Raw genomic sequence first — 18,096 nt, 5'->3', positions numbered from 1 at the left:
ATTATCTTTGCTCTGGCATGTAACCAGCACCACAGTAAAAGCACGGTGAAGTGGGAGCTACTTGTTCTTCTAATACCAGCCTATTTAGTGGGATTAAGCTCAAGTACTCACAAATTACGCTAAAGCTCTCATGAACATTTCCAAGTTCACCCCAGCACTCTTGCATAAAGATCTATGAAGGGAATTTAGCCTGAGGAAGCCTGGTAACTTCAACAAGATTATCCTTAATGTAAGAGCAAAGGAAGCCGATGGGGACACACACAAACAAATAAACAAACTACACCTCTGCTCCTCCATGACCTGAGTCTTTTTGTCTGCCATTATCAGGTATGTGTTATTCCCTTCTCTTCAGGTTCCTCAGAACTGTACTTTCCTCAGCCACTTCTTTCCCCTCCTGTCCTCTTCACCATCACTTCTGTTCGACCAACTCAGCAGCCAACCACAGGTTCCTCAAACATAGTACATTTGTTAACACGAACACAGACACAAATAGTCCTTCCTTACCACTACATATGGGCAGTGTGCTGTCCAATTTTAGACACGGAACAGCACATTCAGTTAAAAACAAGCCTGGAAACACAGGCAAAGAGTGTGCTAGGAGTGCATCCAGAACAGAAAATACTCAGAAATTATCAGTTTACCTGTTTCTAGCTGGTGACTTCCCTGCATCCTCCTGGACAGACCCAAGGCGTGCAGACAATGTGGTAGTGGAAGAGTCTGGGTGAATCAAACTGCATGGAAAGGAGTATGATAGAGATGTTTGAGATATTTGTGACATGCAGCGCATTAGAACGGCTGTAATTTAAGTACAGTTAATTGTCATGTTACGTCTCTCTCACACCTGTGGTGGTTAAATCAATGAGGGAACAGAGAAATCTTTACCCATCTGTTGGCCAACAGTATCTGGAAGACAGAGCTCCAGTCTTCTTCTTCCAAACTCAACTCTTGAACAATACAGACTATTCCCACTTCTTGTATTATCCTGCTTTCCCACCTGCTTCCCCTATTTCCCTTTCTTACACATCTTCCGTCCTTACAGGCTGCCATTACACGCTTTGGAGACAGACACATGGCCCCCATCTCCCCAGCATACCACCTCTGCAATCCAAGCAATGCTATCCATAGCTACTGCCAGGCAGCTTTTGCCAAGACAGGTGGACAACCTTCCATAATTGTTTAACCTGATCACGACCACCTTTGCCCTCCTCCTGTTTCCACACCAGGAGGAAGGACAGAAGATGTTTGAACACCATCAAAAGAAAGTCCTGTTGACAAAACTATATCAGATCTTAGCCACCATAGGCCAACTGATACAGCTACACTGGCTGTGCTCCCGTACAGTAAATGCTCCTAGTGCGATAAATGCTCTTTATGAGAAACTGTAAGCAATGCAGCTTTGCCTGAGTAGCTGCACTTACCCAGAGTACACCACTCCTTCACTTTTAAAGGACATGGCCCTTCAAGTTAGTTAAAGCAGGAACTCTGTGATCCAGCTGTTCAAAGAGTAGAGCAATGTCTGACAAGTACATGCAGCATCAGTCCCTCTAAATGCTTTTCTCGCTGCTTTGTAGCACCTTATCTCAGATACAAGATTTTGGAAAGAGACAACTTCCAAGTTTTTTTCCCCGAAACAAACTACTTCTCACACAGAAGCCACTGTTAGAACAAAACCTCTGCTCCATTATGAAGTTGTGAGTTGCCAGTTCCCCCTGTGGCACCATTTAAATTCAACATCTTCAGTTTAAATCTCTTAAGGTCAATCAGTAGCTTACCAAACACAGTATTTCAGAAAGGCACCATAACCCACTGCAAAGTGCAGCAAGCACTGAAGAAAATGTTAATCCTGCTAAAGCAATAACAAACCACCTAATCTCAAGTCTCTCTTCCTCTCACACACAAAAGCAGCCCACGTTCACTCAGTGTCTCCCAAAAAGACTATGTATTCCACCATAGAATTATCAGCCTTTCAACAACAGGAATTATTTTTTGAGTACTACAAGCTGCCAAAATAAAGATATAAATACTTTCTTTACATGTTCATGTCTACAAGCTGCTGAATTGTCATAATAAAGATATTAAAAACACATCCAAAGACAAGACTAACAATACCTTCAGTATTTTGTACATCTGAAGATTCTGAGAATACATACTTATTCCCCAATTCAAAATTTGGTTGTACTTATCCCAAGCATTGTTACATTACCACTTCAAATGACCAAAACATTAAACCAAAAGTACTTCCCTTTATTTAGGCCTAAAGCTAATCATTTAAACACTTCCAGATAGGAGCACCATACTCTGAAAAGCAACATGCAAACCAAGACTCAGGGCATTTTCTCAAGACAGCAAATGGTTTGACGGGTTTTTTTAAATACATTCAGAAGATATCTGTGGAGGGACACACGCCACCAACAGTACCACTCAGTTAAACAAAGGTTTTGACTCAAGACCTCACTAGTTTCATATCTGCCTGTTCTTCTGTTTTAAGGAAATGTGCACAAATACCACACTTGATTATTTCTTCTTCCTCCCAACATTAAATTAAATCAAAGTATTTAAAAAATAACTTGCATAGCACTTGAGAAGTACAGTGCTCTTTTACTCATGGTCAAAAAATAAAGATCCCCTCATCTGAGAGCAACAGGAATAAATATACTTTAAAAGGAGATTAGAGAACCTTTATAGGTGTCCTTTCAATCCCATTTCATCTGAAACAGGCGGTCACTTCCATCACTTCTCTTCTACTTATACAGAGAGTATTTCTTACATTCTCTTGCCCAATTCAAAAGCTGTCAGGTAAAGCACCAATGTTACACTGACTTGCCTCTCAAGGTTTTAGTTCTGTCTTTTTAAACTCTGAAGATAAAAGCCTGCTCTGTCACTGGTACAAAATCACTGATTCAGTATGTTAAAGGAAGAACTGCACATAATTTAAAATTCCACTACAAATGATTCCACATTTCAACTTGAAGAAAAAGATATTACAAGCAAGCACAGGATTAGATTCTTTTACAGGAGATAGAATCTAAGTTTCCCAGGTGGAACCACCAGGTTTTGTCTAGGTAACTGTCAGGCTGAAAACAACTGAGATTCTGGAGCTGAGCACAAAGCCATTCACTTTACCTTTGCCAGGTTAGATCCTCCTCCAGGAAGATGTTGCGGCTGGCTTTGCGGCTCCCAACCGGTGTGCGCGGCTCGCCAGGATCCAGCACGGATACAGAACACGCAGAATCTGACAGGGCATTTAAGTCTTCTCCAATGGAGTTACTGTCTGTGGAGTGTGCATAGCTTAAGGCTATTTTACGGCAGTAAGTGCAGGCTCGGAGATCCCCTATGGAAAAGGGAACCAGAGGGTGTAAGTAAACAGGAACAAATACTACTCTGTTCCTACAGGATCAGAGGTGTATAGTGGTGGAAACAGAAGGATTTTCTGTTTCAAAACCTCTTTGCAAGTCTAATTCTCATCCTCTCTTAAAGGGCAAAACCCTGGATAATTACACACTCAGGGAATTTTTCCAAGGGAAATTATACGTAACACAAGATCAGTGACAGGGGAAAGAGAAAAGCAGAGGGAGGGAGAAGGGGATGGCGGTAGGGAGAGAGGACACGTGTGCACACTGAAATTATGGCAGAACAATAGCCAGATAGGACATACCAGCTGATGTCTAGAATTTGGTAACTGGTATTTGAAAGACTTTCCCCTCACCCTCAATTAAAACATGTGGCTCATCTTTTAAAACTGCTGTTACTAAGAGCAGCTTTTCCTCAAGCACACTTTGCGTGGTGCACACCCTTGTTAAATAGTGGCTAAATGTGTTTTGTAGTGTGGTAAAAATTAGTAGGCATGGCACAATCCATCATTGTTCATAAAGAAACCTGTAGAATTAGGTCCTGCGAGTCTTTTTCCTTATTTTGAAGCCCACTACAGATCTGTACAGCATTTTCTAGCAGATGCTAGGATCTAAAACGTAGCCCAGATAGTGCTGAGCACACAGAGAATGTTCTGTTTCTCAGCAAACAAACCCTACCCGTGTAGCCCATGAATTTTCCAGGGATTTCCTGATTGCAGCATCGACTACAGAAGATCTGCCCACAAAGTCGACAGTGGTGCCTCCTCCGGAAGGTGGTGAATTTCTCGCTACAGTCATAACATTCTTTGCACTGGCTGTCAGGCATCCAATACTGCTTCAAGTCACTGTCCTACAAGAGAGGACAGCAGATAGAAGCTTTTCCTTTTGTAAATAAGATAAGTACATTTAATTTCATGACTCTTTGTAGACTCTGCTCATGGGAAGGAAAATTTTGTATATTCACACATCTGTGCACGTGTATACACACTCTTGCACATAAGGACACAAACGCACAGAGAGGATTTTTCATGTGGTTTTGCATGGAAGCAGAAAGCTGAGGGCTCCGAACTAAGAGACTAAATCCAGTAGGACATTGCCTCCTTGATCCAAGATGGAAGAAAAGCAGAATAAAACTATCATGTGATGTAGATAAAAGTCAAAAAGAAACAAATACATGAAGAAGTGATTGCTCTCCCCTCTCATTTGCCCCCAGCACATGAGAGGTTCTCAAATAGTAGTTTAAAAATGAAAAGAAAAAAAAAAAACAACACCGTATATTAGGTTGAAGCTGTTATCTAGGAGTAAATCAAGTTATCAGAAATTATCAATGCAGAAAGACCATTTCAACAGCTAATGTTGGGATATGTTTTGAAAGGATTATAGGTGCGTGCAAGAAGTTTTATTATAGGATCAAATTGTTCAACACTTCAGTAAATAGTGTAAAACCCTGTGTCCCAAACTGATCTTGTTTCAAAGCTCCAGGTTAACTGCTATGTGAAGAAAACTGTGAAATTCACATTCAGCAGACAACACAAATATTAATTTACAGCATTGGTACAGCCACAGGAAAAACATCATCTTAAAAACTTCCATTTGGTGTTGAAGCTAGAGAGCAAGACAAACTCTCAATTGTGATTCTGAGCACACCAGCTGCAACTACCATGGATGGAGACAACTGCTAATGGTCACATGACAACTCTGACTGTGAAACACTCTTTGCTAGAGCTCAGTTCTGGCAAAAAGCCTTTTCAGAGGGACTAAATGCTCCAGGTTTTTCTTAGCAAGAGAAACTGCTGCAAGTATTTTCTCAAAATAATCAGAGAAGAGAGTAATCACATAAATGAAAGGTGATCCATGCTCTCATTTTCACATAATCAAAAAGACCCATTGGGTTTTATTTTAAATTGGGATTTATTTTTTGATATTTACAAAGCAAAGTTTGACATAGCTGCTAGACCAGTTTTGAGACCAAAGTAGTAACGATCAACAACACTTTCATGCTGTCCTCATCGAAGAAAACCTGAACAGAAAGAGGCTGAAGACTGCTCAAGACAGTCTAGCATTTTTGAGAATCTAGAAATTTTTAAGATGAACACTAAGCTGCAAGCAAAGTTGCAGCAAAGAGCTTTGCCAAGGAACTGCTGCAAAGCCGCAGGGGATGCCCTATAACAGTTTTTGCTGCAACTCTGCATGATAAGCCAGGTCTCTGGATCTATCACATAGAGAGGGGCTGCTCCAAACAGCAGTGCTGTGCCCCACTTGCATGTGACTACATGTCCAGAAACCCAGCCACTGCTGGTGACACTTCCCAACTCTCTGCCTTCCTTGTAGCCCGTTCTTGTCAAGAGGAAGGGTTCAGAACAGAAGTATGGCCCCCCTTAGCAGCAGAAGCTCATTAGAACAGCACCTTTCCAAATCTGACACAAGCTTTCTACAAAAGTGAAGATGTCTCATGTAGAGACAGGCCAAGTCCAGAGCAGGAAGAAGCCTGAAGTGACTGAAGCAAAACATGTCTGCAGTCAAGGGCAGTGATGCACTACCTTTTGCACAGAAGTCAGCAGGCTAACAACTAACAGACTGCTTCCAGAAGACCTGGCCAGAGTCATTTACTGCTGCATCCTGTCTGTTTCACTTCTTTGAAGTGAAAAGTGAAGTTTCACTTATTTGAAGCTGCTGGAGAAGTGCTTCGAAAAGGTCTGAAAATCTCTGTGACCTTCAGACGTTACCACAAGCTGAAGCATTAGTAAGGGGCACACTCAATGCCCTGCTTACTGCAGCAAAAAGCTTCTGCTTCATTCTCAAAAATCTTGCACTTTCTACCAAAGTAAGGTTATTCTTACAAGCAGAACAGCACTGGAAGCTAAGTAAGTTTACTCAAAGTCTGCCTATAAAAGCTATCAAGCCAAAAGCCTTTTTCTTCCTCAACCAGTTTAATTAAATGTAATTTTGCCTATTCATGTCTTGCCCACAGGCACAGCTATTTATACCATCACTTATAAATAGTTGTGGATTCTTTCCTCAACTAGATCCTCTTCTTAAAGGTATGGTCCAATTCAGCAGATGGAGGTGAAATCAGCAAGTCAGTAGCAACCACCAGACCTTTGTTTATGTAAATCAAAAATGACTTAACAGGACAAGCCTTTCAAGCAAATATTGCTGACCAATCAGTACCACAGTAAGTAGAGATATAAACCATTCTGAGAATTCTCATTACTATTTGTGACAGTCAATGTGTTTCACCTGCCCATGGCTAGCATTCCAGGGAGAAAAATATTGGTGGGTTTTTTTTCCACTAGATTGGGTAACACGTAAGTGGGAAGGAGTCTAAAATGAGAGCATCTGGTCCAAGCACAAGAAGTCAAGTAACTGCAACAATTCACTCCCACAATATGACAGATGTTTAGCAAGCCAAAAGTCAACATCAACTGAAATTGTTTTCCCTGCATTCACACAATGCTTTCTGAGTTTATTCACTCATCCCTCAAACATACAAAAAAAAAAAAAAAAAAAGAATTCCCATGATGTATCTAAAAACAAAGCCCAGAGAAGCCCAGTAAAGAGTTCATTTTCTAGATGGTTTGGCCTACAAAACTTGCTAAAGTAATACCTGGCTCTTCCCCTCCATGATTTCTTTGAGGCGTTTTAAAACAGTGCTGAGGCTTCTTAACTGAACCGCTGTTCGAGGATCATGACCTCCAAGAGGTGGTTCTACTTTCCTTCGATTGTCTGGAAGGGAAGGGAGAGCAGGATTCATTTCTTCTGTGATATATCAACATTCACATCACAACACAAAACCCCTCTATCAGGGAAAAACATTCATAGGTATATACATTTTACAGAGTTACAATGTGTATCACTTCTTGCCCTCGTGTTCTTTTCCCCCGAGAGGAGTTTCTGATGTCAGGTAGCTTGCTTTGACTGACATTTCAAATACCACCCTCTGTGTTTACAAGAAGCCATTTAAGTTCTCTGAGAATGAAAACACCTTTTAAAGAAGTGACTTACAGTCTACTATACCAAGCTTGTAGTAATCTTTTGCAAAGCACTGAAGTCTCATTTTTAAAATGCCCTCTAAGATATTAATACTTACAAAATAATTGCTACAATATACACACTCATTCTAAGAAAAGTATAAGTCAACGCTTTAATCCGAACTTATTTATAAATTACTACAGCAAACATCACATCTCCATTGCTCAGTTTCTATAAAAAACAATAATTCAGAATAAAATGCATTCAGAAATTCACATTTTTGAGTGGTTTTGGGGTATTTTTTTTTGTTTGGTTTTGGTTTTTTTCTAAGGAAAAAGTCAAGTTGTTGAGAACTTGTACAGTTATTCTTGATTAACTATAGCAAAGAGACTCCTGAATAAATAAGTAATGCAGCCAATTTCTTTCCTATAAAATGCTTGATTACTTTGAAGCATTGCTGTACAAGTCACAGATAGGCTCCTTCCCTCCGGAAAGATTTGAAAATACAGTTCTCTCTTTACCTAAACATTCAAACATTTTCTGAGTCACTTTTCTAGATCAACAACTTTTGAAATAGTTTAAAGTTTCTTACCAGCTTCGTTGCTCTCCATCTGACTAGTGTTTTATTTAGCTTGCCCCTAGTACAGGAAGAACAGACATGGCTGCTTTCTGTTTACTGCCTGAGCTATCCCTGATGTCAGCGGGAATGCTGACAGCTCTGGCTGAAGCCTGTTAACTGTTGCTGTGCAGTAACAGCTATGCTACTGCTTCGTGTGCAGCCGACCAAAACCCTCCCTGTAATGTGATTAAAACCGTGGGATTCCATGCCTCCTCTTCAGGTTCTGAGTAGGTATTTTTAGTCAATCAGCCCACACATAGCTGCTGTGTACAACAAAGAATTCACAACATTTTCCTTTTTAAGAAAAGAAACCCATTCCTGTAACTAGCCACTTGGAATTAATTTCTTTTTAAAAATCAAACAGACCTTTGGGCAGTACAAAGTTGAGTAATTTAGGGTGATTAAAGAGACTTTCATATTTTAAGAAGACATTGATAACACCAGAGAAAGCTCTGGCTCCTCCTTACTTCTATCACAAGATCTATGCTGCATTTACTTCCTGGTACCGCCTCTGAGTAAAAGAGTACCTCCTTTCCAGGAATGTTGCTTCCAATTCAAATTATCAGCTTTGCTGCCTAACTACCTACAAATTTTGTCAAGCAAGTGATTCCCAAAATACAAACATACGCAGCACTGAGGAAATGCCACAGGCAACTCCGAACTGGTTGTTATTAGTTAAATGCCCTTTTCTCCGTTACAGAAAAGTGTCAGAAGGATGTCATCTACATAAGAAAAAGCATGCTATCAGCACTAGCAGCACATGGCCAACCCGTTTATACTAGAGAAGCTGAAACTCAGATTAAAATTCAGTTGATTCTTTTCCTTCTCAATCATGACATTTTTTCCTTTCTAAGAAAAACCACACTGTATACCAAGAATGTAAGAAATTATCATTCCTGTGTAAAGGAAACACTATGTCTAAAACGTTACCCTTTGAAAAGAATTCCCATGTATTGATCGTAGGTTAACTCTTATTTCTGATCCAAACTGCATTATTATAAGTACCACAGCCATTTTCTCAGCTAATGCACACATGATTTATGGATCTATACATTCTCAGTGTTGCAACTGTATTTCCTCATATCAGCATTAAATCTGCAAAACTCATGTTTCCTTCCACAAACACAGAAACCCTAAGGGGGCTTTTCTTGCTTTGCCCAGGTCATCATCCCAACTGCCATCAGTTGTACTTCTGAAGAGTTTTCTCATCTTTTTGATTTGATCCCAAGAGGGCTGACCACACACATCAAAGTAATGGTAAGCCTTTTTGGTGCTTCTGAAGCAGCAAACTCAGTACATAACAGAATCACAGAACATTAAGGGATTGGAACAGACCTTAAAGATCATCTAGTCCTAATCCCCACTGCCATGGGAGGGACACCTTCTACTAGAACAGAATGTTCCCAGCTTTGTCCAACCTGGCTTTGAACAGTGCCACGGCTGGGGCATCAACAACCTCCCAGGGCAACCTGTTCCAGTGTCTCACCACCCTCACAGCTAAAATTTCTTCTGCCTGTCTAGCCTAAAATTCCACTCTTAAAATTCGTATTGATGACTCCTTGTCCTGTCACTACAGTTCCTAGCAATGAGCTCCTCTCTGGCTTCCCTGTATGCCCCCTTCAGACACTGCAAGATTCCTATGAAGTGGCCATGCAACCTTCTCTTCCCTAAGCTGAACAGCCCCAGGTTTCTCATGCTATTATATATATGCTAATATATATATTTATGCTCCTAAAAGAAACTTTTGCCTGTCATTGCTACATCTCAGCCCTTAAATACTACACACCCACATTAGTGTGGAACACATCTTTTCAGAAATACCAGTTTATGCAGCAATTGTGGTTTTTTCTATCCATTCCCTTCCCTTCCCATCTACATGTTCACTGAACAAAACCTCAAGAAAATGGCAAAAGAACTCCATAAAGACTTCCAAATTGACTTATTTCTAACCTATTTATTGTTCTGAAGTTAATTTTGAACTCCTACAGCTAAAAAATAGAGTCATTTCAACAGTAAACCTCATCCTTCCTATACGTATTCATGGCTGCTGATTCTTTGTAAAACCTAGGGGAAAGAATTCTGAATCATGGAAATATGTTTTCACAGGGTTTCTTTCATGACTGTATAGTATTTTAGCATCAATTTTACAGTGAATGACAAGGCAAAAACACCATAAGAGCTACTCTGTTGTAACTGAGAGTTTCAGTTTATAGGAGAGCTGACCATATACTAACACAAGAGGCAGAGAGAGATTCACACAGTTTCAACAATAAAAAAATACCCCTGCTAGAGATGCCACAGTTCTACTGATACAAAACAACACGAAGTGCTTTCTAATTATTTGCTGACACAGCATAAAATTTTGTATTTCACAGTGATTTCCAGTAACTACCACATGCTTTCTTCAGGCCTTATTCCCCCTTGTGATCATTGGCCATTCCTTACTCCCACTAATCTCTTCTGCCATTCCCCATTACTGCCAGTCTGCTACAATTGTCTAGCATTAACAGCATTATCCTGCATGACAGGGTAACAAGCTAGAAATGCTTTTACTACCCATGCTCCCTCTCCAATGGGTCAGCATTTCCAGTTCTCCTTAAACAGGATTTGCAAGCTGTGACATTATCTCACTGACAATAGTCTCATTATCAGTCTATTTTGGTTCAATCCAGCATCTTGAAAGCCCTCATCTGACAGCACAGACACAGGCAGTCGAACACAACCAGCTGGGCCCACAGTCACTCAGCAGTGACACCAGCTCTGCAGCACCTACTCCAGCACCCAACAATGCAACAGAGTACCCAAGAGAGGCCACACAAGCCACTGCAGAGTCTCAGCACTGGCTCCTCAGCCATACAACCCTCAGAGCATCTCTGACAAAAGCCAGGCATCCAACAGCTCCTCCTATTTTCACAAAAGCCAGTAAGGAGCTATTGTAATGTTTTTGTGCAAGCAGTCCCGAAGGGAAGCACACAAATGAAACCCTACCGAAGCCATATCTGATGCCAGACAGTGTCCTACAAAAGCCACCATCCCTCCACATTGCTCTGCACTTGCAGTTCTCAGCCAGCATAGTCCCTGAGCAATGAGAAGATCTGCTGCACAGACAGCACAAGCTAATGGATGGGTGAGGGTCAGCATCTTCAGGAGCAATTTAATTTCATCACTATTAAGAAGCACCAGCAGCAGTCTTTTATTTATTTAATCCTTGCAGTTTGCTTAACTTGACACATTATTTAAGATCGAGTAGACTAGATAGACCATTGTGAAGTGCTTATATATTTTCCTGCCTACATTCGTCCACATTACTAAGTATCTAAGCAATGAGAAAGCCTAGAAAGACATTTACAGACCTGTGGACAGAGGGCTACAAGAAAACTCAACTCACTTAGACACCTCACTGCCACTGAACTCAGTGGGTGACCCAAGCTACCAATCCAGATGTTTATGTAAATACCATCACTCATTTTCCTACTTTTCATTATTTAGATACGATAATTTCTAAGATTATTTGCACAGGCCAGCAGCAGCTGCAATAGCACAAGTAAAATTCTCTACTACTCAGCATTCAGAAATCCTCAAAGACCTGATTATTCAGAACCTTTTAAGGTAAAAAAAAAAGGAAAGAAAAACAATTTTCTAAAATTTGCTTCAAAAAATACCAATACTTGATTTTTAGAGAAGGACAATGCAAGTAATTTTTCCCCCTCTTCAAAAAAAGTGAGAAGGCCTAAAAAACTCCCCCAAAACCTTCTCATCAATCCAGGACACCTTTACATGCATTACACAGAGCTCTTGTTTATTACAGCACCAAGGTTGTTCGGCAGAAAATACTTAACAGCAAGTCAGGCCACTCAGCATACAGTATCAAAGAAATCTCTTTAAAAAGTCAGCAATTCCTGCTTGGTCTAACTTTATTTCTTTACAGGCTGATTCATCATCCCATTTTTCTAAGCATACTTGCATCTAAACCCAGGGATATGAATGGAGGTCCTGAAAAGGAGCTGGAGTAATACAGCAACAGTTCCTCCCACACATCTCCAACTAAATCTTATTCCCTGGCTGCCTAATCCCTGTGGAAGTCAAACAGCAAGATTATTTCGGCCTTCTGAATATCAAACAACATACCTCACCTGAAGGTTTCTAACCCCTAATCCCCAGGCAATTTCCAAGTGATTTACAAGAGGTACCAAGAATACACCAAATTGGCTTATTAGCCAAGAGCACATGGCTGTTCCTGGGACATTTGAGGAAATTCTCTAGAAAAGAGCCCAAGCAAATGAAGCAAAACAAAAAAAAAACCAAAACAAAACAAAAAAAAAAGCCAAAAAAACCCCAAAACTTCATTGGTTTGTTGGAAGAAGTACAACTAAATAGATCAAACAGTACTAGAGGGCAAAGAGGAAGATTATGAACATGCTCAACTAAGCATGCAAACAACTTAGATAAAAATCCTAGTTATCTGTACTAGACTTTTGCCTGGCTACCAAAACTACGTCTTTCTAAAAATCCCATACACATTAACAGCACTTAAGATCTGATTTGTTTGCACTAGGTACCACCCTCTTGGAAATACTGTCTTGCACAAGATTGTTACCCAGTTCAGCAGTTTCCTCAAGGCTGTCAATAACAGCAAACAGTAACCAGTCAGATCTCAAGAGGGACCCCTGCAATCTACTTCCTAGCTCTTCCAGAGCTTCATAAAGCCATTACACAGCTGCACATTTGAAATCGCATTCAATTCCCATTCCAGCTAAAACATTCAGTACAGTACATGGAAATATTTTCAAGGTTAGGCAGGACATTAGGGAAAAAAAAAAAATAAAAGCTTAAGCACAACTTCCTACGCAATTCTCCTCAAGACAGCTACGAGCAAAAACCTGCATTTACAACTCCCTTGAAGATAAAAACATCATATCCATTCAGACAAAGCACTAAAGTTAGAGTTAGCATGTGGATGTTAAGAAACTGTAATCTCTCAAGACAAATCAGAAACATCCAGGATCAAGGTTCAAGTGACTTTAAAACATTGGATGTGTTTTGTCAGCCTCTTCTGTTGCAGATTGTTTTCCAACTCAAAGAGCAGATTCCCAAAAAGGAGTTGTCATGCTGTAACACCAAAAAGGGTGGAGGGAACATGTTTCTGAAGTTAAAGTGCAACTTCACTTACAGAAGTAATATAGCTTGATACTAAATTCTGCTATGAATCTAGACAGTCAATGAACCTTTTCTCATTTCCTTCCACCTCACCCTGAAGCATCCTGGAAAGTACAACAATTGCCTTATAGAACAAAGCTGAAATTACCAAGAGTTGCAGATGATCTTCTTTGCAGCTCACCAGTCAGTTGTTTTTTGTAAGGAATCGGTGATCTCAGAGACTGAGCCCTCGTGGGATGCTGAGGACTGGACCAGCCACCACTCAATGCTTGGGGATCACTCTGTCCTGCCTCTGCTCTCTCTGCTGCAGATGAAAGCCTGCCATCATCTAGAGATGACAAAAACTGTTCAGACACGGTAAAGAAAACCAGTAGTGTATGTAAAGCTGAGGGAAAAAAAACTCTCACAAATAGCCCTTTTGGGTCATGATCAAACAAAACAAATCAAATAAATTTTTCGTTTTAAAAGTACTATACACATCATGGAAACAAGACAGTATGTAGAACTCATCTTCAGGACTCAGGTTATTTCAGAAATTCCCTAATGTGAAAAGTGTCAAAAAAATAAACCTGGCAAATTATTCTTCAATATGACCATGATTTATTATTGGTAAACAGAATAACTACACTTGACTATCAGCATCTATCTTGAGAAGAATTTTTCAGTTATTTTACAAGCCGGTACTGAGGTCACATTAAAGTTGTCGCAGACTTTAATTTCTATCGGCAGACCAAGTATAGACAGGTTCTTATTGATTCCAAGCCCATGACAATTTCATGTATTGTTTCAAGGTTGTTTTCCCATTCACTCAACACAAGACTTTGCTGACTCCAGCTACATTTGTCAGAAACACACAAGTAAAGCCAATATTGACCACATTTTATGCTACTTTCAACAAATCAGCAATGGCAGGTGCTACTCTACTATGCATACTAATAGCAGTCACAGCAAGTAATTATTTTTCATTCTGCATAATAAGAGTCTGAACAGATCAGTTTGCTTATACAAAAAGCTGTCTTGGCCTTTTCCCCCAGCCCAAACATTGCTGAAGTATGGTCAGCAGAACTGGATAATGAACAGACTAAACAAAAGCAGCTGACCAGTCTGCCATCTCCAGTAAAGGGATACACAGATCTTGCTCAAAAACCAGGTGCATTCATTCACCACTCTTTGCAGGGTATCTCTTTAAAACAAAAAGGAACTCACACAGTTCTTTTAAAGTTTGCCTACTGAGAATGTATTTCATGACACATACAGCACAAAGGCCAAAATCAAGTAATACCTTTTAATATACAAAACTTTCACAACACTTCAGACTTCTTGATGGGGAACACCTAAGCCAAGCAAATTAAGTGTGGACTTCCTGCTTTATTGCAGCTCAGCTGTCACCCAGCTGAAGGTACAAGATGCACAGGAAGGTGACGGATGGCTGAAGTCTGAAGTAAGAACTTGCACTGGAAGGAAAAGTATACATTTTGCTCATACAGGCTGGCAGAGGGTTACTCCTACTTTCAGCCCCAAAAAAAAACTCATACAGGCAAAAGAAATTCTGATGCCAAGCTAAGAATCGATACAATACAATACAATCTGCTAACCAGCTTATCTTTGATGTTCATGGGCAGCCACAGACTTCCAGCTGCAAGATGCTGGCTATCTTCTCTCATAACAAAGCTCTACAATGTCACCCAACAGCATAATGCAACATCCCTCACAAAAGCACTGACACCAGCCCTTTGACAACATGCTCCTGTGTTCAGAGGTGGTTTTACAAGCAGCAAAGGGCACACACAGCCCATGCAGACACATCCCCCCAGCACTCACCTTTGCTGAAACGGAACAGATTTACAAAAGAACTGTAGGCTGATTTAAAAGGAGGCTCATCCTGGTCAGGAGTCAGGGGTTTGAAATGAGTGAGATGAGATGGACTGCTGGGAGAATGAGGTAGATCACTGGTAGAGTCCAGTGTCGGAGACCGTTTGTCATCTGCAGCCATTTCACGTGCCCTGGAAAGAGTTCAGCAACACACATTACACGTGGGGTGGTGAAACAGAACCTCTTCAGTCTTCTGAACAGGAGGTGTTTCATTAGAGCCAAGAGGAGAGACATTCACCCAACTGACCACAGGCATTTGCTAATAGCAGAGACCAGGAGTGCCAGAGGAGCCTATGGACCCTGCCCAGCCACTGATGAGAGAGGAGTATCTCTACAGAGGGCAATTGAGTGTCTAGTTAAACATCCAGAGCAACAAAGTAAGTAAACAACCACTACACTGACACACTCCAGCTGAGCTTTATGGGAACTTGAAGTTTTCAAATAGACACTCTGCACACTTAGCACAACGAAGTTTTAACTTTGACAGCTCTTCTCCTAATGCTGTGACTCCTGCGGCCCTTGTAATAAAACTGAAAACAGGCATGCCTGAACAAGCACAAGGCAAACTTGTTGTTTGGCCAGGTTAACTTCAGAATGAGAAGTGGAATGAGCTACAAACAAAAGCAGGACTGAAGGATTAAGTTTGGTGGGAAACTACTTCCCTCCCCTCTGCATTACAATGCAGGACCTTGTGCAAGTTACCAGGGAAGCAACCTCAACTGTGGTTTACTTGCTGTCAAATCTAACACCTGCAAACTTCCTCATCTTAAGGAGTGGCTACATAAAAAACAAACAAAAACTCCAAACCACTTTCTGTATTAGGAGAAGCCATACTCATAAACCCTATTTTCTGTGTACCAAAGCTTCCATACAGCCAAGAGTCATACTTTTCCACAGCCCATACTCTAACCTGAACAGACACCCAATTTCTTTCACAACACCTCACTCAGCCTGCACTTCTAGCCTGCTAGGCTAAGGTGCTTAGTACTTTTATCTTTGTTTAAGCAAGACTTAGTGAAATGTTTGACAGCATGAACACAGGGAGCTGATGGAACCTGTGAGTGATGGCTGATTTCTACCTGTGCCAAGGATGAAAACCCTGTATGAGCTTACTTCCAGCTCAGCAGCTGATACACACTTCTTCATGAAATAACAATTTCCAGTTCCCACAATTGCTCCCTAGAGCATACAGGCATACATTGCTGACTAGAATATTTTCTTCCAAGTTCTAGGAACTTACAATAAAAAAATCTGTGCAGTCCAGAGAAAATCCACGTGATTGGCAAGTGACACTGGAAGTACTAACAAGCTGCATGCAGTTCATGTGGCAAGGTTTGACTACTCCTACAAAGAACACAGAAAAGATGGAATCGGCAAGTCATTCACATGACTTCTCAGTAGACTTCTGCTTGTTGCTCTGTATAGTAACCACTTTCAGCTCAGAGTTTCTCTTGCTATTCACATATCCTCAGGAAAGAAAGCAAAGAGGCATCATATACTAAGTTTCAAGAACAACTTTGGTCAGGTTCTTTAGGTAAGGCTGACTCATAGTCTTCCACAATCCTCTCCTCTATAAAAGAGGATATGTTTTGTTGTTGTTCATTTCAGCAATATTATTCAAACAGGTGATTTGAATGTGTTTAAACACCAAACATCACTTCATGGAACATTTTCCTTCAAGAGCACACCTTTAGGTAAATGTGGAATTGTTTCTTCAATCTTAGGGCAACTATTAGTTGCATTTTAAATACTGAACATACAACAGTGGTATACTTTCACATACACTATCACATTAAAAATGCCACTGTGAAGTCAACCAGTTTTATAGGAAACTATGTTCATATTTCAACAACTGACCATAGCCTGGCAAGATAGGAGTCACAAACAAGTCTCTGAACTTGCACTAAATACAGATATATGATTACAGACAAATAAAGTTTAGTTTCAACGGGAGAAAAATCCCATAGTAATTGCTTCTGTCACAGCAGTACCAGCCTAATTAAAAAGATTGAAAAGAAGAGCACCATACCTAGCATTAGCTCCAGAAACACCTGGATTTTCTGTGCTATATAACACCCTAGCTGTGGAGCCTATCGGCCTTTCTGTGCTTTAATTGCCCCACTAAAGGGAAAGGACTCCCACCCATCCCACCACAAGAAACAGCCACCTATTTGTAAAATACGGGAAATGAGACAGCAAGGTGCACATATCGGTCACCAGGCAGAAAACCAGAGTACACTCCTCTCAGGATCCTCACCAACAGTCACGGGGAATGTACCTAAACCCACCTGAAGCTGCAGCTTCAGCAGCCACCAGCTCATCACCGATAAAATGAACACATCCAGCTGTTCCCCCCAGAGCAGCTCCGGGACATCCTGCATCCCACAAAGCTGACCACAACTGCTCAGTGCCACAAGGACACGGCCACTCCTCCTTACACAGACACTACTCCCGGGCACCTGGACAGCACATCCCGGGTGCAAAACCAGCCGCAATTTAAACATAACTGCACGACACGCATACTTCGCTTCCAGCCTCTGCGCCGGAGCCACGCCAGCTCCTGTGCTCGCCCCTCTGTGAAGGGACACCGCTGCCTTCCCCCAGCCGGCATGGCAGACCCGGAGATCCCCTGCGGCGGGACGGGGAGGAAGCGGTGGGAAGCGACCCCCGGAGAGCCGCCGGCAGCCGCTACCAGGGGCGGGCTGTGCAGCCTGGAGAAGGCACGGGGTCCCGGAGCGGCCCTGGCGCGGTGCTCACCTGCTGCCCGCGGCGCGGAGCTGGGGCGGCACCGCCGCGCTTCCTCACCGCCCGGCCCGCCAGCGCCGCCAGCCCCGACCAACCGCCCGCCGACCGCGCCGCTCCCCGCCCAGGCATCGCCAATCGACGCTCCGCGCACTCCACCCGCCGGCAGCGGCCGGCCCCGCCCCGCCGCCCTTCCCGGCCGCTCCGCCCGGGCTGGCGCACGGTGGCTGCCGCCTCGGGAGCCGCCGGCAGTGCGGACAGCCGGGATGTCCCTCGGGAAGTCATAGCGCACTGTATTTCTTAATGCCCCTTCTCTTCTATTCCCGCCCCGGGGTTCCTTCCCGGTCACGCTCCCCGCCTCGCCCCTGCCTCAGAGAGGCGCTC

The 18,096-nt window shown here is 42.0% G+C and overlaps 1 protein-coding gene across 8 annotated transcripts in view; it reads right to left on the bottom strand.

The window, feature by feature from the left end:
• PIKFYVE (phosphoinositide kinase, FYVE-type zinc finger containing) overlaps nucleotides 1–17,875 on the bottom strand; it is a 64,695-nt gene extending 46,820 nt beyond the window's left edge. For 2 of the 8 annotated variants that reach the window (XM_085066282.1, XM_085066288.1), the window contains exons 1-8: nucleotides 17,728–17,869; nucleotides 16,211–16,314; nucleotides 14,920–15,101; nucleotides 13,247–13,426; nucleotides 6,958–7,076; nucleotides 4,029–4,200; nucleotides 3,124–3,331; nucleotides 642–731 (exon numbers count right to left, since the gene is read on the bottom strand). In XM_085066282.1, the coding sequence (XP_084922408.1) occupies nucleotides 642–731; nucleotides 3,124–3,331; nucleotides 4,029–4,200; nucleotides 6,958–7,076; nucleotides 13,247–13,426; nucleotides 14,920–15,091 (941 nt within the window). In that variant the 5' untranslated portion in view covers nucleotides 15,092–15,101; nucleotides 16,211–16,314; nucleotides 17,728–17,869. Of the gene's footprint in view, nucleotides 1–641; nucleotides 732–3,123; nucleotides 3,332–4,028; nucleotides 4,201–6,957; nucleotides 7,077–7,914; nucleotides 8,071–13,246; nucleotides 13,427–14,919; nucleotides 15,102–16,210; nucleotides 16,315–16,402; nucleotides 16,749–17,258; nucleotides 17,649–17,727 lie in introns of those variants that run through there. The other 6 variants (XM_085066290.1, XM_085066284.1, XM_085066283.1 and 3 more) reach the window with 6 other exon arrangements.
• Between the last annotated feature and the right edge of the window lie 221 nt (nucleotides 17,876–18,096).

Source organism: Lichenostomus cassidix, chromosome 7 (genome assembly GCF_008360975.1).
Source record: "Lichenostomus cassidix isolate B80296 chromosome 7, HeHo_3.0, whole genome shotgun sequence".
Classification (NCBI taxonomy): domain Eukaryota; kingdom Metazoa; phylum Chordata; class Aves; order Passeriformes; family Meliphagidae; genus Lichenostomus; species Lichenostomus cassidix.
The sequence above is the reverse complement of the archived record's forward strand: the minus strand, read 5'-3'. Positions and strand labels throughout refer to the sequence as shown.